This window comes from Strix uralensis, chromosome 11, assembly GCF_047716275.1.
Source record: "Strix uralensis isolate ZFMK-TIS-50842 chromosome 11, bStrUra1, whole genome shotgun sequence".
Lineage (NCBI taxonomy): Eukaryota > Metazoa > Chordata > Aves > Strigiformes > Strigidae > Strix > Strix uralensis.
The window spans coordinates 15,250,771-15,272,473 of NC_133982.1; the positions used below are offsets into that span (position 1 = coordinate 15,250,771).

The 21,703-nt window shown below is 47.9% G+C and overlaps 1 protein-coding gene across 3 annotated transcripts; it reads right to left on the minus strand.

Moving 5' to 3' along the window:
* Window positions 1-2,786: 2,786 nt before the first annotated feature.
* Window positions 2,787-16,855, minus strand: NR2F2 (nuclear receptor subfamily 2 group F member 2). 3 transcript variants are annotated; one of them, XM_074880027.1, is made up of 3 exons: window positions 15,920-16,855; window positions 7,455-8,003; window positions 2,787-4,383 (listed from the first exon to the last, which is right to left on the minus strand). In XM_074880027.1, the coding sequence occupies exons 1-3, from the start codon at window positions 15,960-15,962 to the stop codon at window positions 4,109-4,111; spliced, it is 867 nt and encodes a 288-aa protein (XP_074736128.1). In that variant the 5' UTR covers window positions 15,963-16,855; the 3' UTR covers window positions 2,787-4,108. The 3 variants fall into 3 exon arrangements, with proteins under 3 accessions (XP_074736128.1, XP_074736129.1, XP_074736127.1); XM_074880028.1 differs by having other exon boundaries at window positions 7,455-7,982; window positions 15,920-16,854; XM_074880026.1 differs by lacking the exon at window positions 15,920-16,855 and adding an exon at window positions 9,814-11,421 and having other exon boundaries at window positions 7,455-7,982.
* Window positions 16,856-21,703: the final 4,848 nt, after the last annotated feature.

The window sequence follows — 21,703 nt, forward strand, 5'->3', positions numbered from 1 at the left end:
GCCGGCCCGGCAGCCCCCCGAGCGCTGCCCGCCGCGGGGACCCTGCGCGGAGAGGCGAAGGGGGGGGGGGGGGTGACGGGACGGGGGGGAACGCGGGGTGTCCCCGTCCCCCTCCTCCCCGGGGCTCCGCGCGGCGCGGAGCGAGCGAGCAGGGCCGGGCCGCCATGTTGGCTGAGCTCAGCGGACCCCGCGGCGGACTTTCCCACGCGTCGCCCCCGCGGCCGCGCAGCGCTCCGCGCCTCCTCCTCCTCCTTCCCCCCTCCCCTTCCTTCTCCTCCTCCTCCTCCCCTCTCACCCACCCACCCGCCCCTTCCCCGGCCGCCGGCGGCGCGGCCCCACGGGCGAGCCCCGCGGGCTGCGGGCGCTGCCCGGCCCCGGCAGCCCCACACGCGGGCTGGCACCGCCCGCCAAGCGCCTCCTCTCGCCCCAACCCTCCGCTTTTGTCTGAACTTGGGAGAGCCGCCTCCTCTCCGCGCCCCCTCCGCGCCCCGCGCACGCACAGCGCGGGCGGCCCCCCCCCCCCCTTCCCCGACCCCATCCCCCGCCGCCGCTCTCCCGCCGGGGTCGGGGAAGGTTTGGGAGAGCGACGGCGGGGAGGGAAGAGGAGGAGGAGGAAGAGGAAGGCGAGCGGGGGGGTGGGGGGTGAAGAAGACCTTTCCCGAGATGTGGTTTGCACCGCGGGCGGCTCTGCAGCTTTCGCTGTCGTTCCGGGTCGCCTTTGGGTCTTTCCCCGCCAGTCCCCGCGCCGGTAGCAGGGGTGGTGGGGAAGGAATAAAGCGAACTGAGATCAGATTAAAGAAAAAAATAAATAAATAAAAGGGAGGGTTGGGAAGGGGGGAACCGCAAGGAATAAAAATAAATTAGAGACTTAAAGGGAAAGAGTCGCCATGTTTAGCAGCTTTTTTTTTTTTTTTCTTAAAAAAAAAAAAAAAAGATCTCCTCAATTCCACATAGAACAAGCTTCTCGATCCCAACCCTCCTCTTTTGTCCAATTCAATCTTTGGATAGATCTTTTGTTCTAACTCAGCATGAAAAGAAAAACTTTCTTTAAATGCTATAAACTTAAAACTAACTGAAGTCCCTAAACAAATCCTCCTCTGAGCATTCCAAACATATATACATGGGGCTTGTGTGTGTGTGTGTGTGTGTGTGCGTGTGTGTGTGTTTTTATTTAACCCTGGTGCATTTTCTGTTTGCTATTATTCTCTGTGAACCAAAGCTCGCTGCAAGAAACTTATAAATACAGAGATAGCTTACAGGCTTTAAAACATAAAAAGCAGAGAATGTTTTGGATTTGAAAATCATAAATTATAATTTAATGCCAATAACAATTTACAACAAATGGTTGTTTACAATAAACTAACACAAAACAAACAAGTCAAGATCCTGTGTTCTTAGTAAGCATAAAAACTTCACACACACACACTCACATGGATAGCACTTGCAATAGAAAAAGCTAAATCTAGAGGTCAGCAATCCCCTGCAATAATAGTATATTTATATATTTATATATATTTATATATTTATAGAAAAGGAGCCATGATTCAGATGTAAAACTCTGCTCAAATTCACAGTCATACGCCCCTCAGCCCCCAGTACAGATGTGCCTGACTGGAACACACTAAAGATCAGGGTTTAATCGACTTTACAGAATGATCTCTCTCCCTCCCTCTCTCTCTTTTTGTGAAACCACAACATGGTGTAGTTACGTGTGGTAAAAAGGGAGAGGGGGAAGCCTCAGACAAGAACAAAATTGCAAGCTTTCACATACAAAGCATCTGCTATAGACCAAGGGGAGGGCGGGTGGGGGGAGAGAGAGAGAAAAAAAAAAAAAAATGACACGCACACACACAAAACAAAATATCAACCCCTTGCAAAACCACATCATCTTGCCTTCCTTCAGCTTTTGGGGGTTTTTGCCTGCTCGGGATAGCACTAAATTCACAAATGGTGTGTCCGATCCTATGCCACTCGCCCAGGCAGGTCCCCACCGCATCAGTGGGAGCTGAGCCTGGGCAAGGACTGCAAGAGAGGGCCCTGTAGCTACACAGGAAAGATGCATGAACGCCTACGCATGTATGTATGCAAGTATACATACAGACATATATGCCATACGTAAAATATAGAGATGACCTGTGGTCATGCTTTCACAGTCTAAGGTAAAAAAAATCCACTTGAGAGTATATATACATTAAAAACCGACTCCTCAGTGCTAGAAGCTAAAGCCACTCCATTTGAAGACCTCTCAATGACAACGATAGATGGCAACTACGGAGTTATTATAAAAAATCACACATACTTAAAGAAAACTCATTGCAAACAACTGACCTATATTTACAATACTGCTATTACCTTGCTTGAATGATCTTGTGCGCGTATGTCAGACATTTACAAAAGATTTTCGCCCCATTCTGATCATAAAATAGATACTGATCTCCAGATTTCTAATACTTTTTCACAACAATACCTTTCCTACGCAGGCACTTAAGTGTGACAAAAATAAGGGCCTTTTTTTTCCAGAAAATCCATTTTTAATTAACAGGAGGATTAGATGAATGGGGGTTGATGGTTTACCATTTCAGCATAGTACTTCCTAAAACCAGAGATAAACCACGAACTTAAGTCCTCCACCCCCATCCCGGAATTAAACAGGTAAATACACTACAATACATCTGCTACAAACTTACTGTGACAAGTAAACAAATCAATCGCCTATGGACTTAAATGACTGCAAACTATAGAGAAGTAATGTGGTTTCTGAAAGACATTTATGACAGCCAAACAAGTTTCAGATATCAAATAATATTTTAATTTCTGAATACTTTCAATTTTCCTTGGAATATAACACACAAAGACTCGACCAAACAGTTCAGTTATTATAACTTTTACAGTATACAGAAATGTTGCACTTAAAAAAAAACCTTCAGTTTTTTTAAACACAAAACTGTAAACTCTAAGATACTGAATCAATCACGTTATCTATAAGTGCCAACAGTGTTATTTTGTCATGCTGATTTCAATGGTATTTTTTAAAAAGGGAAAATATCAACAATTATTATAATACAAAGGGCTTGCAAATATACAAACAGATAGAGGAGTTTAATAACAATTCATGATGAACTATGTGGAACCCAATTCAAATTACAAAAGTTCACTTTGCTTGTTTGTTTGTTTTTAAAATCAAAACCGTAGTGTGTCTTGGACACAAATTCCTTCTACCTATAATAAATCCCCACAGTTCATTTTCTGTCCGAAATATCAAAAAACCTAGATTTGGGGGTAGTTATATGACACGTGTGGTTCATTCGGGTCTATATAATTATAGCTCTCTCAGCTTCAAGCTAGATTTTTGGGTCACCACCTTAAGTGCGCTTCCATCATTGTGTTGTTGAGGGTTTTTTTTTTCTCTTTTCCTTTCTTCCTATGATACTTTCATGGACTCAGTTTTAATTCTTTCAGAACATATATTTTAAGGATACACAGGTTTTTTTTTTTTTTAAAGAAGCCAAGGTTATATCAAAAATTATTATAGAACCACAGAATAAACTGGTTTGAAACCAGAAAAATACAAAAAAGAACAGCTATAGGTACATAGACACATAGGACAATTAATAATTTGGAAAAAAAAGACTTACTTTCTTCCGTTCTGCTAATTTTCTCCAAATTTCCTTTAAATGCACTTTAAGCGAGATTTTTTAAAAAGTTTACCCCAAAAAAAGAAAAAAAAGAAGAAAAAAGAAAAAAAGAAAAAGCCCACCATCGTTTCTTTTCTTCTTCTTTCTCTTTTTTCTTTCTTTCTTTTTTCTTTCTCTCTTTTTTTTATTTTTTACAAAAAATGATAAGTAGCAAGTTTTTTTTTCTGAACGACACGGGAGTTTTTAATGCATTCTGTAAAAGTTCATTTGACAGTCTCTTTTTTTTAATTCACAGTCCATTAATTTTTTCCTGTCTTCTCTTAGCAAACTTGTAACATCCTTTTACCTCCTTTCTTAGCAGAAGGAAATTTAAGAAACAACCAGAACCCAAATGTCATTTGCTTTCCTTTCACTCTCTTTCATCTCCCTTCTCAATTTTTAAATTTTTATTTTTTTTTTCTCTCTCGAATATTTTATTGAATGGACATATAAGGCCAGTTAAAACTGCTGCCAGACAGTAACATATCCCTGATTAGGGTTTCTATGGGGGTTTTACCTACCAAACGGACGAAAAACAATTGCTCTATGACAGAAGAGGAGACAGTGCGAAGGGAGGGGAGACGTAGTAATAGCTTCCCGAATCGTGTTGGCTGGTTGGGATACTGGCTCCTAACATACTCTTCCAAAGCACACTGTGACTTCTCCTGTAAACTTTCAACATGGGCTACATCAGAGAGACCACAGGCATCTAGAAGAAAGTGTATTAAAAAAAAAAAAAAAAAAAAAAGAAAGAAAAGAAAAAAAGAAAACAATCATCAGATTAAAAAGTTGTTTGTTTTTTTTTTTTTTTAATTTTTAATTTGATCTGGTTTTTATTGCTAGATTTAAGTGTAGATCGTGCGCCATCACCTCGCCCCCCAGAGTTTAAATAGGTTTTACCAAAAGGGACTATCTCTGTCTTTCTGTGTATGTGTGTGTGTTTGTATTTCTCTCTCTTCTGGAGGGTCTCCTTTAGGATTGAGCACAGCTCCCAGAGTCGAGATTTCTAATGGCACGACAGACCTGAGGGGTTGACAAGGAGGTGCTGGCCAAGCGTAATTTCGTATATCTATATTTTTAGGGGGAAAGGCTGGGGGGGTGGGGAAGGCTTGAGTCGAAAGGGGGCAAAGGGAGCCACTATTTCTCCCCCCTTTGGAAAATAATTGGGGAGAGCCTTAACCATGTGATGAGAAGGAATACTAATAATAGTGATAGAAATCATAATAGTAATAAAAAACTGGCCCAGCCAAAGATAATGGCGCCCCGGACCCAGCAACAGATTCTCCCCCAAAGAAGACAACGCGTTTTTCTTCAGTCTTTGAAACTGATTTAAGTGGCCCTTTAAAACTGATCTTGTCAGTTTAGCCTATTCAGAGGCAGCCATGCAAACTGTGATCTCTCTGTTCATTTGAGCTGTTTCTTTTCCCCCCTCTTTTCTTTTCTCTTTCTTTCTTCCCCCCCCTCCACTCCCCCCTCTTTTTTTTCCTCTTCTTCTTCTTTTTAAACCTAAAGGCCCTTACAAGAAGAAAACTCCCTGATAGGGTCTGGACATTTTTTTTTCTTTTTTTTCCTGATACGCTAAAATACAATAAGTTCCCTTTAAATCAGAGACGTCTGTGCTGAAAGAGCACAGGTTGTGACCTGACCTCCCTGTGGCTTTCCTAGGCACAGGGCTAACACATGCATATTCTGCGAGTCATTAGAACCCAGATTTTTTTTTTTTCTCTTAAAAGAGGCTGCAGCAAACATTATATGCATCTATGTGCGTCTGCTTTACATCAGGGAGGGTTATTGGGGTGCTGCAGGAGCTGCATGCATCACCCTATTTTTTTTTTGCATGCGGCTATCTTCCCCAGAATCAGATAACAAGAAACGTTTATCTAGTTGGGAGGCAATTTACACGCCAGGCCTCACATTTTGAAAATAGTAATAAATTAAACAGTTACGACAGGATCGGACGATTGTTTTCTCAGAAGGCTAAAAAAAAAAGTGATTTGGGAGAAAAGGCAGGATTGGAAATAAACTCCTCGGTGTGGGTGTGAGCTGGCCAGGGGCTGGGGAGGGATGTGAGCGTGTGTGGGATCCTCGCTGAGCGTTTGAGCGAGGGAGAGGAAAATGCATCCTAGAAAACGACAGAAAAATAAAATGAGCACCCCACGTACACCCCTTTCCACTCGGGATCCCTGTCTCCCTGTGGCTAGATGCGCCCTGCTCATTGATCACCTTAGGACTTTAGGACGAGTAATTTGGGGGGGAGGGAAAAAAAAAAAAAAAAAAAAAAAAAGAGAAGTTTTTTATGTGTAAAGCAATAATATATAAAAGGAAGTTTAGGTCACGACCCAGAACCTGGACAAAGTCCAGAAAATGACTTCGTTCCCCAGACCCCCTTTAACACAACAAGGAACGGATTGTGAGCCCTTCTTTTCCCACATAAACTACATTTTTTTCCTGTTTCCTGATATCAGGCTTTAAAAAACTCCGATGAGTAATTATTTTACAGGTCCTGCTTCCATTCATATGTTTATCGCGTGGCCACTTTCCCAAGCTTTCAAATGAGTTACAGAATAAATATATGTATTTTTAAACTTAATCCCAAAACTTCTAGGGCTCCAGCACACTGGGTTGCCGATGCAGCCTTAAAGTTAGCAATCTGAGATAACGTATTGCACAAATTAGCGAGCAGATTTTTTTTCCCCTCAAAAAAAAAAAAAAATTTAGCCTCCAGAGTTAATATCAGGATTATTACTCACCCAGGTTAAACTCTAGTGCAAGCTAATTAGATTTCACAACGCACTCAATTATTGCTTTATAACTCATGCACTATTTCTAGGCAGCAAAAGTTGACACATATTTCCCCCCCCCCCCCTCTTTGATTATCTAAGAAACACCTCGAGGTCTTTTCCTCGGGAGAGGCATGGTTGTGCCACCCCGGAATTACACTGCGGAGCGGCAGCTTCAGTCTCCTCTTACTTTTTCATACTATCCCTGTCTACTTATGGTAATGATCTTTTCGCACCCGCTACTCGCTTTGGACTATGCAGTTCCTGCTGGGTACAAATGCAAACTTTTCCCCTTAGCTTAAATGACACAGAACTGCTCACTGCCACGTTCTGTTTAAATCAGAGACAGCTCTTTGGAAAGTTGATTTATTTTATTTTATGGGATGGCAGGGAACATATTTTAAACTCAGCTTTGCGCATTTAACTTTTTTTTTTTTTTTTTAATTCAATTTTTAATCCTGCAGGGCTTTTTTCCCTTCCTGGCTGCCCATAAAATGATCCTCTTTTTAAAGTGGTTTCACTGATAGGACGACTTGTATTTAACAACATCAAACAGATTTTGCTGCTGTTCGGATGCGTGTCATTAAATGCAACAACCCAGAGCTATACTGTTAAATAAAATATTATTTTCAATGGGAAAAGTGCAGTCTCTCGTGGCGAATGGGTGCCTCTTCCCGAGCCCCCTCTTCCCCCGTCCCCAGCATTATTCAACTAGGGTTGGGGTGTGTTTTGATTGTCTTTTTGTGTGTGTGTGTGTATGTATTTTATTTTTTTTTATTTTTTTTCTTTAATTTTGCACTCCCTCGAAGATGGGATGCTCAGATCCGAGGCCCTGAAGGGGAGACCACAGGGCACCGTTTCCTAAAAGGAAAGAGACCATGCTGGTTCTCGGGGGGCAGGGAGCGGTGATGGGGTGCAGGCAATAACACTTTGCAAGAGCAAACAGTTCTCAGGGGGGGCCCGGGGAAGGAAAAAGGAAGAGCAAAGAAATGCTGCCTACCTGAGGTGAAGAGGACTATGGCCTTTAAACAGCTATATTCTGCAGAGTCGACATGCAATGCTTTCAGTTTTTCTACTTGCTCTTGGAAGATTCGTATGTGGTCCATAAAGGCGACCACTCGGTCAGCAGACATTGGCGAAGCGTGGAGGCCAGCAGCTGCCAGGAGCGGAGCTACGTGGAGGGGCATGGAGCACTGGGCAGCGTTGAGGACAAATAACTCGCTCCAGGTCAGCCTCAGGAGGGCCACCTGGTCTGTGATCTGGAGGTCTGGGAAGAAGGGGATATTCCTGGCCCACTCCACCGCGCTGAAGAGCATCCTAGCTGCCAGTTCACAAATGTTCTCGATGCCCATGATGTTGTTGGGTTGCATGCACTGACTGCCAAAGCGGGAGGTGGGGTAGGGCTCTGCTCTCAGAAGAAGGGAGATATATCCGGATAGGTAGGAATGGCAGTTGAGAGGGTCCCCGTTTGTCAAGGCGAACTGACCATGAGTTGGCTGTGTGGGTGGCATTCTGCCCCTCTGGACCGCTGCAGTAAATAAAGAAGAAACTACAGCTATTAATATCTGAATTGCGACCATCGGTTCAAATACAGCCTGCTTTGTGTGCTTGTGCATGCGTGTGTGACACCGTACCGAGTCAGCTTAAGGGGGAACATGCATTTTTTTCCGGCCAGAGTTCAGCCCGTACCCCGTTTTAAAGCTCCGCAGTTCCCGGGTCAAGTAAAAGCAACAATAAAAGCTGAGCAATGCTGTCCGCTCGGCCAGGACTGCCTGAAGGAGCCCGAGAGCCTCACTTCCCCAAACACACCACAGTTCAGTTATTTCCCCCCCCTCCTCTCCACCGCCACCCCTCCTTCAAGAGATGCAGGATACGTCTTTGTGTGCCCGGGTATTTTTCTTCATTACACCTAAAACAGCTTATTGATTTGCGGCTGGGGGGAGCGGGATGGGGAGGGAGGGGAGGGAAAGAGGGAAGAAACACTTCAGTTCAAAATCCCCGGCGCTGGTCCCACACGCGTTTCTCGCCCACTGAATATATTGTTGCTGCTGTTATTATATCCACCACCCCCCTCATAAAAAATATCAAAGGAGGCGAGATCACCCCACAGCATCCCCGGCAGGTCCCCCGGCGAGGCCGAGGGCATTATCCAAAGGCACCTTCCTCAGCTGCCCATGGAAAGTGGGCCTTTCATTTTGTTAATAAATTTACACGGTGACAGCGAGAGAAAAAGGAGAGAGAAAAAGGGCTCAGAGGCAGAGAGACGGCAAGAAGGGAGAACGCCTAAAAATGTGCTTGATTTATATTTGTTATCGCACGTATTACAAGGTTAGTTACTCTTGCAGAAACACAAAGAGAGGAGCCCAGCAAGTCCCAAGCCCCCTAACCCTTAACCTACATAGCAGCGTCCAGACACAGAGCACGCACTGGAAAACTGCAGGCTCACATTTCTCGTCTAATTTTATATCACAAAGACTCGACTTGCAGAGACCCGAGCACCCCACACTTACTTCTGGGCTGCTCCTTCCCCCCCCCCTCCCGTCCCCCCCTCCCGTCCCTTCTACCCCTTCCTGCCTCTCCCGGAGGAACAAGAAAATAAGAGGAGGACGAGAAAAGTGAGAGAATAGCAATCAGGAAAGGCAGGCACACGGCAATATATGTGTATATATATACACACATGCGCGGGTATGTGTGTGTATATATATTTTTAAAGGAGGAAAAATCCGGCTGGGAATCCACAGTGGAGTGCTGTAGAGCCTCGGTAGGGTGAGTCCCATTGTAATAGTAATTTGAACCGCCTGTGTAAAATTGCAATCTAAGGCAGGGTGCTGGAGGATATATATATATGTGTGTGTGCATCTCGTGAGGCTCCGTGTGTGTGTACACACACGCACAGAGACACAGAGACACCCCCCCACCCCCCTCCAGAGCTGCTCGGGGGACAGGGGGGAACGCTGAACATGCAGGAGGAAACATGAAGGAAAAGTAACCACACGTCAGAATAATCATCTCGCTCTAAGCAGCGTGAAACTAAAAATCCACTTCCAATAAACCTCCATCAGCAAAATCAAAACAAACACAAATCAATTACGAGTGCAGGAGAAAGCATGCAAGAGCCCCTGCCTCCCCTGCCCACCCCCTCCAACACCTCTTTCTTTCATTACGAGAAAGTTTCTCTCTGTTTATTCGGGGGGTGGGAGGGCGAGGGGGGAGGAAAGGTTCTGGCTGGGTTTGGGGAGGGAGGTTAAAAATAATAAGAATCATCCTTAAAAAAAAAAAACCAACCAAAACAACACAACAAAACAAAACCCAAAACGCAGCGAGTGAAAAAAATTGCAAAACAAATGAAATCCCAATACCTTCCCGTCTCATGCCAACTTTGAGGCATTTTTTGAGGCGGCAGTACTGACACTGATTGCGGTGGTGCTGGTCAATGGGACAGTTCCTGTTGGCACGACAAGTGTAGCTGAGATTCCTCCTTACACTCCGCTTGAAGAAACTCTTGCAACCCTCGCAGGTAAACTGGCCATAATGTTTGCCACTAGACTTGTCCCCACAAACCACACATTCAATGTGCTGCTGCTGCTGCTGTTTGTCTCCTTGGTTCTGCTGGCTTGGCGGGTTGGTCTGGGCTGGCGTACTGGGAGGGCCCCCGGGCCCCGGGGTCTGTGGGGTGTGCGGGGCCCCGGCCGGCGGTCCCTGCACCGGCGGGGCTTGCGAAGGCTGCGTTCCCTGAGCTCCGGGCACATCGTCCTGGGGGTCTCGCCACGCACCGACTACCATTGCCATATCTATTGGACACCGTTGCCAAACTTCCTGTTCCCCCTTTATTTTCAAAGTTTGTTTGCTTTGCTTTTCAGATCAGCTTTGCAGCAGTCTTTTTTTTTTTTTTTTCCCCTCCCCTCTCTCTCTCTCTCTTTCCCCCTCTCTCTTTTGTTGTTTTGCCTTTTTTTTTTTTTTTTTTTTTTTTTTTTAGGAGGGTCGGTGTGGGGGGGATCTCCCGGTACCGGCGAAGGTGCAGAAGCACGGGGCGATGGAGGTGTGTGTGCGGGGGGGCGAGTTGCGAGTCGATTGTCTGGGCTCCAGGAGAGCAAAGTAAAGGGGTGGTGGGGGTGGGGGAGAGAGGGAGAGAGAGAGAGAGAGAGAGGAGAAAAAAAAAAAAAAAATCTCTTCAAAGATCTCCCTCTCTCTCTCTTAGAGCTGATCTGCAGCAGAGTAGTTGAAGGAGGAGAGGCGGGTGTCTGGGGGCCAGGTCCAGGGAAGCTCGCAGTCAGCCATTCAGGAAAGCCATCAAAATAAGAATGAATAAAAGGTTAAAGATTACACACACAGCGGAAAAAAACACGCACAGCTGAGGAGACTTTTCTCGGCGCGGAGAGCGGACGGTCTCGCCGTAGTTTTTGGAAGTCCAGCTTGCAGCAGCAACATCAACTGCGATCGCTTTGTTTTTGTGGGCTTTTTTTTTTTTCCTCCTCTTTCCTCCTCTCTCTCTCTCTGCTCTGTCTCTCCTCCCTCCTTCGTTCGCTTTAATTCTTCCTCTCCGCCGCTCCGCCCGGGCGCTGCTCTCTTTCTCTCTCTCTCTCCCTCTTTTGGGCTCGGGGGTGGGGGGGCTGGCTGTTTGGTTTTTTTCCTCCTCCTCTCCTCGCTTTTTTTTATTATTCTTATTGTTATTATTATTAATTATTATTATTATGATTGTTTATTTGTTCCTCCTCTCCGTCCCCGCCGCGCCGCGCTCCGCTCTGCCCCGCTCCGCCGCTTCGCCGCTCCCGCCGCGCCGTGTCCCCGCCGCCGCCGCTCCCGCCGCCGCCGCTCCCGCCGCCGCCGCCGCTCGGGTGCTGCCGCCGCCGCCGCCGCTGCCGCCGCGCTGCCTTATGCTGCTTCTGCCGCCTCGCAAGTGGGCTCTCGCCTCCGCGCCGCCGGTGCTCACGGCGCGGGCGGGGGGAGGGGGGCCGCGGGGCGGGGGGGAGGGAAGGAGTCAACTCGCCAGCGCAGCGCCCAGCCAGCCAGGATGATAAAAGAGGGGAGCGGGAGGAGGAGGAGGAGGAGGAGGAGGAGGAGGAGAAGAGGAGGAGGAGGAGGAGGAGGAGGGAGAGAGAGAGGGAAGGATCATAACCCAGCGCGCAGCATCGCTCCTCAGCCGGGGCGGGGGGGGGGGAAGAGGGGAAAATCACCACGGGGAGAGCGGGGGGAGCGCGCCAGCCCTTCCCCCCCCCCCCCCCAAAAAAAAAAAAAAGCGGGGAGCGGGGGCTCCCCCCCCCCGGCGGCGGTGAGGGGAGGGGCGGGGCGGGGCGCGGCGGCGCGGGCGGGCGGCGTGTGGGCCGAGTGGCGAGCGCGCTCCCCGCCGGCCGCTCGCCCCGCTGGCGGGAGAGTGAACTTTGACACGACTGCTGCAACTTAGCGCACGTTGCCATGGCGACCGCGCGCCTTATAAGGCAACCCGACCGGCGTTTGACTGGTCAAAAGCTCCCGCCCCGCCCCTCGGCCCTCATTGGGCCGCGACGCCCTGCGCGGCCTGCCATGGCCGCCGCCGCCGCCCGCGCGGTCCTAGAGGCCGCCGCCGCTCCTGCTGCCGCCGCCACGGGGACCGGGACCGGGACCGGGGCCGGGGCGTCCCCCCGCGCACGCTGCTCCCCGCCGGCTCCGCGCTCCTCTCGCTCTTTACCCCTCGGCCCGCTTCCCCGCCGTGCCGTGCTTCCCCACCCCGCCTCGGGGCTGGGGGTTACGGCGAGCCCGGCCGGGGGAGCGGAGCGCCGCCGCCCGTCTCACCTGGGGCCGCCCGCCGGGGCACGGCCTCGGGAGTCGTGAGGGGCGTGGGGGGGCGGTTGAGAATCAGAAAATTGACGCTAAAATGAGGTAAAACTCCACTGAATAAAACCAACACGAGCCCCGCCGCCGCCTGGGGGAGGGGAGAGGCCGCTGTCTCCCCCGTCAGGGGTAGCGCTGCGCAGGTACGCGGGCTCCCGCCCGCCGGGGGTCCCGCCGGGCGCTGGCGGCGTTGCCCTCGGCCTGGCTCCGGGTTGACCGGCGGGAGACGGGGCCAGTGGGGGGGAAAGCGGGGGGCGGGGGGGAGGCGGCGGCAGCACCTGCGCTCGCCCCGGCCGCCCGCGGAGCCGCGGGGTGTTGAGCGTCCGTCCGTTCCACACCCCACCCCCCCCGCCGCCACCGGCGCTCCGGGACCGGCCGCTCGCACAGCCCCGACCGGGTAACGGGGCACGGCCGCTGCCCCCCGCCGCCCCGGGCAGCCGGCGGGCCGGCCGAGAGGAGCGCGGCTTCACGCCAGACACCATCTACCCCTTCCCCGCAGCGATGGAGGAGAAAACCAGCCACGGAGCTCCGCAGGGCGCGACACTCGTGTCTGTTCCCCCGCGACCTCCACGGCATCGCTATAACGCAGCTCATCGCAACCCCTTTAACTTTATTTGGGTGTTGTTGTTGTTTTTTTTTTTCCTTTTGGATCACACGTACCCTGACACGGTAACACAACCCCTGTGCTACAGTGGGAGCCCCGCTCCATAGGTAACCGATCTAAGTACGCGCGGACAGTTGTTTATTTCCCGCTGAATATAGCTACCGGCCAGAGGAACGGGGACTTGGAGTTCGTCTCCTAGTGAAAAATGACCAAAAGACACTCGAACAGGAGAAGGGACGGAGAGATAAAAAAGAAAACATGTTAAAATAGACAGCTAAATGCTCGGCCGGACAATCCTTCCTCTGCGAACACCCGCGTGTATGTACGCTCGCATTCGAGCTGGTCACCGAGCGCGGGCGTGGGGACACAGACCTGTGCACAACTCTGTAAAGGATTAATTGCCCCTCACCTCCTCACACACACTTTTTCATGTTGCCACATGCACACCCCCTTCTGCCGCAGAAATAATATATGTGACTAAAGCCGCAGGTGCTGAGATGATTGGAAAGTTGTAAAAAGCACCTAGACTTGACAACGTCCTGCTTCCAAACCTGCTGTATTAAGACCCCCACGAACGAAGATGTACTGCGGCTCAATTTCAAAGACAAGGCTGCACCATTCCCATTGATCCTGACGGAGCAAAAATAACCTTTCCCCGAAACAGGGACCAGGAGGGACTGGAAAGACAGAAGGGGGGAAAGCAATCTTTTTCCCCGTTAAAATGTGGGGAACTGCCTTATGATTTCCAGATAACCCAGAGCCGAGGAGGTGACCTTTCGGGGAGGGTGGGAGAAGGTGGGGGTTCAAAATGCAGGATAGTCACAGATTGTTGCTGATGTTGAATTTCCTGAGGAAAAAAAAAAAAAAACCCAACCCACCACAAAACAACCCAACACCAACCTTTCCTGTCTCGAATCTGACAAAGTAAACAGGATTAATTCTCCATATGAAAAAACATTAATGCCGCCTTGACAAATGCAGAAATCAGAAGAGAAAGCGGTTTTAACAGGACGTGCAATATTAATAGTTTGAACGTATGATCGTAAAAATGAAAAGCCATTGATATACGCTTAAAAGCCGCCGTATACGCTGATTGCTCAAGCATTAATGAAGAATGCCCCAGATTAACTATTTGCTCTTCGAGGGATGTAGCAATATAACTATCTATTAGCACCATTAGATGCTTTGCTATTTATTTGAAAACACCCCTGCGAGTGGGTTGAGGCAGAACAGATGAATGTAAAAATGAACTGCAGCTAATTTCGCTAAATAATACTCGAAACCTGAGCGCTTCGCAAAGAAGGGGGAGATTCTCAACTGTCCTTCTCCGAGCCTAAATGACAATAGAAATGCTCTGTTTTAAAAGTAAGACCGTATTGGTTTTCCAAATAAACAAACGCATCCCTCCTGCCATTTTACTGCAGATGTAAATTTATTTTAATGAGAGGGAGTGGAAGGATTTATTTTGCTAAAATAGAGTTGGGGATAGAGCCGGTGTAAATCTTTAGGTTTTAAAAAAGAGGAGGAAGGAGGGGGAAGCTGCTTTCCTGGCAGAAAGCTGCCTAACAGTCCTCTAATTCTTTCTAGATTAAATCGCAATATGAATACAGCATCGAACAAATACCGAGTTTCGCTCTGAACTCAGTGGAAAGCAGTTACGTCTAACAGAATTCAATGAATTCCTCTTCTCCCTCAATGTAGTATGTGTGTGTTTTTCTCTTCCACCACACTGAAGTTCCATGAATAGGGAAAGTGGCTCCTATTGTGTGCCTCTGAACTTCCAAGTCAATGCAATTTTTAACCACTGGCTTGTGGTACTTTGAAAATCACCAGGGGCTGTCAGAGTTGGGTCCTCTGAAAAATTTACAGTGCTAAATCAGAGCATATGCTGTGAGAGAGGAAAAAAAATTGCTTAAGATTGGAGCAAGTACAGTATCTGGCTGCCCCCTAGTGTAAGTCTCTTATCTGCCTAAAATTCAACTTTAAAAGAAAAGGATCTCTTAAAGGGAAACGACTTTTGGCTCACGTATGCATACGAGAATGAAACTTCTGTACATTTTAATCTGATTAATTCCTAAGGATTTAAAATTAATTGGCTTGGGCACTCCTAGACCGGACTATAAGATTTCTGCATCAGGGTTTCTGCGAGCGCTGTACCGAATAGGTATTTTTAAGGGATAGTGGTAAGGGATTGGGGGGGGGGGGGGGGGGGGGGAATCCTGTTTTGTGATTTTTTTTTTTTTTTTTTAAACGAGGAACCGTGCCTCGCGTGCTGTTGTCAGAGCAAAACACTTTTGCTGCTTAAAGTCAGATCTACGTCTTTTTCAATAATACTTAAAAAAAAAAAAAAAAAGGATAAATAATTGCCTTAAAGCCTCAGCCGAACTGCCAACCACACCTTCGGAGGGTGAGTATATTCCAGCTTCTTTCCATTGTACTTGCTTAGCCAGGGAAGGGACCGGAGGGGGAGAGGGGATCTCGGCGCTATACCTTCACCACCAACCTTTTTTCCGCCCCCCCCCCCCCCTAAATAAACGCTGCCAGCTGCACACGGCGACACAATTCCGTGCAGTTTAATACCTATCACTTAAGTTAAGAGACTTGTCCTGCCCTCCCCACCCTCCCGAGCAGGTCAGTCCGCCGCTCCCCCCCGAGCAGCCTGAAACCCAGGCAGGGGAGGCTGCGACCGGGCTCTGCCTCCTGGACGCTGCTTTGGAAATGACTTTGAGGCGCTTTGCCTTGCCTAGGACCTGGAAGCCGATTCCGGTCGTTGGGTTTGTTCGCTTGTTTGTTTGTTTGCTGCTTGCTTTATTTAGCTAAAGGACGTGCTAACTGATGGTGCTGCAATTACACATACTTGGGTCTCCCCCCCTCCCCTCTTCCCCTCCTTAGAGCAACCCACGTAACCTTAGAAACGATCGTTTAAGACGTACGTTAGCTAACATTTGCTTTTTTGGATTTTTTGTTTTCCTTAAAAGAGAAACATAAGAATCACAACACATTGCCCGAAAAAAGTGTCAAAGAAGAAGAAAAAAAACTATAAGTAAACATACCAAAACCATATTTGCCTTGTTCAAGGTCCCAAATCGCTTGCATCTTCCTTTTTCTACCTCTCCTTTAGTTTGGCAGGTGAAACAAACAAACAAAAAAAAAAATAATCAGACCGCTGTTTGCCCCCCAGAAAGATGTGCGTTGGGTAATTAAAGAGAAGTCTCCTTCTTGGTGTTTATCTAAGCGATTGTGCAAACTGATAAAAAAAAAAAAAAAGAGGAAAAAAAAAGTAAAGTTACAGCCTTCAGGGGGAAAAAAAAAGGAGGCAAGGTGAAGGGAATAGATTTCCCACAACCTAAAGGGAAGTGCTTTCGATGTATTATTAGCGATCAGCCTTGGGAGAGAGGAAAAAAAAAAATCCTGAACACACTCTAACTTTACACAGACAAGATTTCAGGGGGGGCTTTGTACATAGCTGCTTAGGAATGTGCGCCTCGCCTTTAAGAAAAAATCCCCAAGCCCAAGGTAGGAGATGTCTTTGAGTGATCCTTGTCTCTCATTTCATTCCTTAGAAGGAAGAGCGTCTCGCTACACCTTGTTTGGAGCTGGAAAGGCGAGACTTAAAAAAAAAATATTCACAACCCACCCTTCCAATTGGGGAGGAAAAAAAAAAATAAGAGAGGGAAATCTCCTAACTTAATGACTGTGGGGGTAGGATGGATGCGACCGATTTCAGCCCCCCCCCCCCCCCCCCCTTCCCCACCTCCCCCCTCCCCGGCAGGGGAAAAAAAAAAAAAAGGAAAAAGGAAAAAAAAAAAAGCCAACCGCAAACAACTACAGGCTGAACTATCAACACATGCACCGAAGGGGAAAAAATATATAGTGTCCTGTGTAGGGTCGGCAGGGAACGCAAGCACACGCTAAAGCAAGTTGGGAAAGGATCCGAGCTAATCAGCAATCTCTTTCTCTCTCTCTCCTTCTCTCCCTCTCCCCCTCTCTCTCTCTTTCACTGCCCCTGAGATCCCAGCTCGAAAGAGGTACTCCACATTTTTTCATTACCAAAAATCCGTTGCAATAATCATTTGTTGCTAATTGAAACCCTTGGAGACATTTTTTCCCCACCCCCTTCACAAACATGGCAACTTTTAGACATGGGAAGCACGTTTAGTTTTATTTTATTAAAAAAAAAAATACGGTTAGGAGGACGCTGAATCTCTCACCCACGAGAAATATCAGCTCGTCAGTCCCCTTCCCCAGGGGGGGGAACGGGACCCCAGTACAGTGAGGGCTTGGGAAAATTTGGAATACATTATACCGCCTTTGGCAGGAGAATACTCTCCAACTAATGGATTCCTGCTCCTTTTTGTGTGTGTGTGTGTATCAGTGTGGGGGGTTTCTGGAAAGAGGGGTGGTGGTCGTGGTGGTGGGAGCCGAGCTTTTATTTTAAGAAACTGTTAGGGTAAGAAGTGTGTCATACTTGACAAATGGAACAAACGCTCTTCCATTTCTTGCTTGTCCTTGCCTTAAAACAGGAATTAAGTTAACCACAGTGCTGCATGTTAATTGCATGTTTACTGGGCTAATGAAAATTACAAAAGGGTTTTGCCACCTCGATCGGTGATGAAAAAGTATGAAGGCGATTGTCATTGCAGCCTTCGGGGAGGGCCGGGGCGGGGGGGGAGGGGGGGGCTGGGCACGAACAATATTGATCAGAAGAAGGATAAATCTTTTAACTGCTCGTTAATACCATAAATATGGTCTACACAAGTTTCCACTCTTGTTAAGTCTAATCAGTACATGGAAGATGGAGACATAGCCCACTTGAATGAATTTTTATTATTGCCAGAGGGGTACTTGCATCTGTGGGCTCTCTCCCCTCCTCGCTTTGCGTGTACACCCCCCCCCCCCCCCCCCCCGCTCCAAAATTCCCCCTTGCTGAGGAGGATCGTGAAGGTGCGCAGAAAGCACAGGAGACAAATCCAAGCTTTTCGTCCTTTCTCCCCTCTTCCAAATGCTCCTTTTCTGTAAAGCTGAACGGGTCACGGTGGGGAAAGCCTAAAGGGGGACACCTCCCCCGCCCCCCGTTTATTCTTGAGATCCGTGGATGAAAGGACGACCTAGTAATTCAGTTTGATGATAACCATTTTCATGCTTGAAAACAAACTGCCAAATTAAACCTAAATGGAAAGAGCAGTGGGAAAGGTAGTGGGAGCAGGGCACTTCGAGATCACCCCCCGCCTCTCCGAAAGGGATTGTTTGGCAAAAGGAGGAGGGAAAGGCAATTAAATAGACTAAAGATGATTTAAATCCCGACCAAAAATAATTCCAGGGAGAAGTTTCCCCCCTCCGGTGTTGCTCAGCCCTGGATTTGAAAACTTTGGCCCAACTTGTGGCGATAGCTACAACTTTGCTCCGCAGAGGTCAGAGGTGAGGGCTATTTTAACCCTAAAAGCCTGCGAGTGACCAAGGTTGAGGCTGGGCTCGCAGCACTAATAGCCATAATTACCTCCTCCCCTTCCAGGGACATTCCTCGCAGCAGCAGTGTTAGGCGCCGAATTGAAGAAAATCCTGGAGTTGAACATATCTTGGGGGGTAAATAACAGCAATATGAAGGAATTTCAGAGTTCTCCCTTTTGCTTGGGGGGATTGAAGCCTTTTTTTTTTCTTTTTTTTTTTTTTTTTTCCTCCTTTTTTCCCCCTTGCCAGCATTCCCAAGGCGCTGGGTCTTTGTCTTAGAAGGAATGGAGTGTCTGAATGGTGTGAAAGGGACAGAGAGGGTCGCTTCAAATCGATTTTACTTGTCCTCTCTGTCTTTTCGGATCAACGCCCTTCAATGGACACATAGGTGCTCTTTCAACCAAAAACTTGTGCAACATTTTCTGCCTGTATTGGTGCTAAATACAATAAATGCTGGGCAGATTTTTTTTTTCTTTCTTTCCAAAGCAGAAAGCACCCTAATTAAATTGTTTTATATGGACAGTCAAGACAGACCAATTAAGTATGCATTAGTATAAAGATATATTCGAGAGATAAGCGCTCTATAGGAGCCCTGTCTAGGCAAGGTGTGTAAAGTGTCCTCTCGAAGAGAGGCTGTAAGCAGGGTTTCATATGGATTTTTCCCCTCCATTGCCTCCTATACTCGAGTAACGGACTGAATAAGTTAGCGAAAAGCCATTAGTGAAAGTGGTTTCTAAACAAAGTTAACAGGTGGATGTAGCTGGTTTTAGATTTGAATACCAGCCGCACATCTGTAATACACAGCCATATATTTATGCAGCACGTATACATGCAATGTACATTTACAGAGAGAAATGCCTTCGACCTATAGCTGATGTGCAAATGCACACACACGGGAATAAAATAAATAGCTGGGCACTTCTGTAGGCTACAGGGCATGATGTGAGTAAGCTCCCCCCCACCCCCCACCCCCCCCCATGACAGATATAACTGTGTATCTATTGTGTATAGGCACCCAGCCCTGCATCAAAGACAGACACACGCACACAAGGCGTAGCTGTCTCGCCTGGGTGTGCTGCACAGACATCTAACCGGCGATCAGCGGGCACACAGCATACAGTCCTGGGGTAATTACAAGTGGAAATATTTCCTATTCGAGGCATAGGCTTTCCCAGGAGTGAAATAACAGATCAGGATAAAACATACACATACACACACGAACTTCTCTTTCTGTCCATTTTATCACCCTGGGAAAGCTCTCGTGTATGGTTAACCACAGGAACCGGGCTTTAAGCTCTTCTCCATTTCCATTATTATTTTTTTTTCTTCACTAGAGATTTTCCACGTCGTTCAGAAAAAAAACCCTCAAACCCTAGACAGACAAACAAACAAAAAAGCATTCAGCCCCCAGCCCTGCCTCAGCCTGATCCTGGGGCAGGCAGAGCTGCGGGATACGATGAGGAGGAGGAGGGAGGTGGGCTGGAAGTTGCTGGGGCACCCTCCAGCCCTGGGCACTCCATTACCCACCCGCCGGGGCAGAGCTGTGGGAGGGAGTCCAGTGCCCGGGGATGCTGCAGAGTGGGACCGGGGGATCGCCCCTTTATCGTGACATAGCACCGCAGAGACAGGACGGGGTTTTGCTGGAGGGGCCGGGGAAGAGGGGGCAGAGGGGTACAGGGATGCGAAGCAACCGTGCGACGGCCGCCTGGCTTGGTATTCTTTTTCTAGCAGCGCTTTGGATGTGTTAGCCCATCAAAGGGAGGTGGGAGACGGGGAAGAATAAGCCATTCCTTGCTTAGGTGCTTTAATGTCACGGTAAACAGGTTAGAAACAGACGTTTTAAAAGCCTCAATTTCTCTTTACTGGTTACCTTCGAGGATAAATCATAACAGACTGTATGGGGGGCAAAGAATTCATCTAAAGGAGATCTCAGCAAGTCACTACCCGGACAATAGTCCACCTCCTGTTGGGTTGTGTATTGATCAGGAGAGGAGCTGAAGATGTCGCCACACTAAATATTTACTGATCACACACAAATAGCCGGGACTTGAACGATTTTCTCCTGTGAGGAGAGCAGAGAGAGAAGGGTAAATCATTTTATTAGTGTGTATAAAGCAAAGAGCACACTCTGGCTTGGAGTGTTTTAAGATGTGTCTTCAGCTGGATGAAAAGAGTTAGGGAAATCGATATGGAGTGATTAGACGAGCCAGTCGTGTCAAAGAGAGAGGCTGTGAATTTCATGGATTTGGTTATACCGGGAGGGGGAAAATATATCGAGAGATTAAAGGGAGGAACCCATTGTAGCAGAGCCAATGAAAAAATAATATCTAATCAGACCCGGCAAAGGTAGGGACGGGATAAGACCCACATTTCTAAAGAATCACATCAGCTGGAGAGGGGATCAGGGACACACATGAAAGAGGCAAACGGGGGTAGAGGAGGCGAGTAGGAGCCTCGAAATGCTACAGAGCAAATCCAGGAGAGGCAGAGAAAAGTCGCCTCTGTGGAGCAATACTGAGACACCACGAAAATGGGGACAAAAGACCCAGGAGCGAGGGGAAGGCGAGGGCGGGAGTGAACGGGCGCCTGACTTGGAGGTGAAGTTGAGGGGTCTCCGGCCCCGGTGTCCCCCAGGCAGGCAGGTCTCTGGGAGCAGAACCGAGGGCACATCCAGCTCAGATGCGAGGGGTTTATATCCTTCTCCTACAAGTTTGTTCTCCTCTCTCCTCCCCCCGCCCCCCCTCCCCCCCAAGCAAATGTGGTGAGTAAAATGGATTTTAGCGTTTAACCACCTCATTTTATCCACGTAATGACAAGGCTCGTAATATGTAATCTACAGATTACCGCCAGTCGAGGGTGACCACAAATGACATAAAAAAAAAAAAAAAATCAGCATTTCTGCAAATGATAAAATGGCTAAAACCAGCCCGGGCTTTAAGTATTGAGTTGGGGAGTTGCTGCTGCAGGATTTAGTCGGTCGCAGGGAGCAATTCAGCTGTGGCTCAGGTACAAGCCCTGGGGTGTCTCGGCGGATTAAAGAAAACTTTGCTGGAGACAAGCAAATGTCTAAGTGCCAAAGGGCAGAAAGCTGGGAGCAGGGCAGGGCTCTGCCAAGCCACGTTAAAATATGTTCTTTAGGGATGCTCGTGTTTGTTTTTTTTTTTTTTTCTTAAACCTCTCCCTCCGAATCACTGATATTTGGGCCGTGTTCAGATGCTACCTTCTCTCTGTGTATTTTTCTTTAGCAGAAAATAGGATGCGACTGCAGAGAACTAAGTCAAAGGAGCGAGAGAAAGTTTGAGCCGCACTTTAAATGATGCTGATTGCTGGGAGGGAGGAAAGGCATCTAAAGCTAGGAACCGAGGAGTAAAACCGATGTGAAAACAGCT

Coding starts and splice junctions, on each gene's coding strand:
- NR2F2 (XM_074880026.1), bottom strand. CDS start 10,243: ATGGCAATGGTAGTCGGTGCGTGGCGAGACCCCCAGGACGATGTGCCC. Junction 7,983..9,813: donor AGTTGGCATGAGACGGGAAG/GTATTGGGATTT, acceptor TATTTACTGCAG/CGGTCCAGAGGGGCAGAATG. Junction 4,384..7,454: donor CATAGTCCTCTTCACCTCAG/GTAGGCAGCATT, acceptor ACTTTCTTCTAG/ATGCCTGTGGTCTCTCTGAT.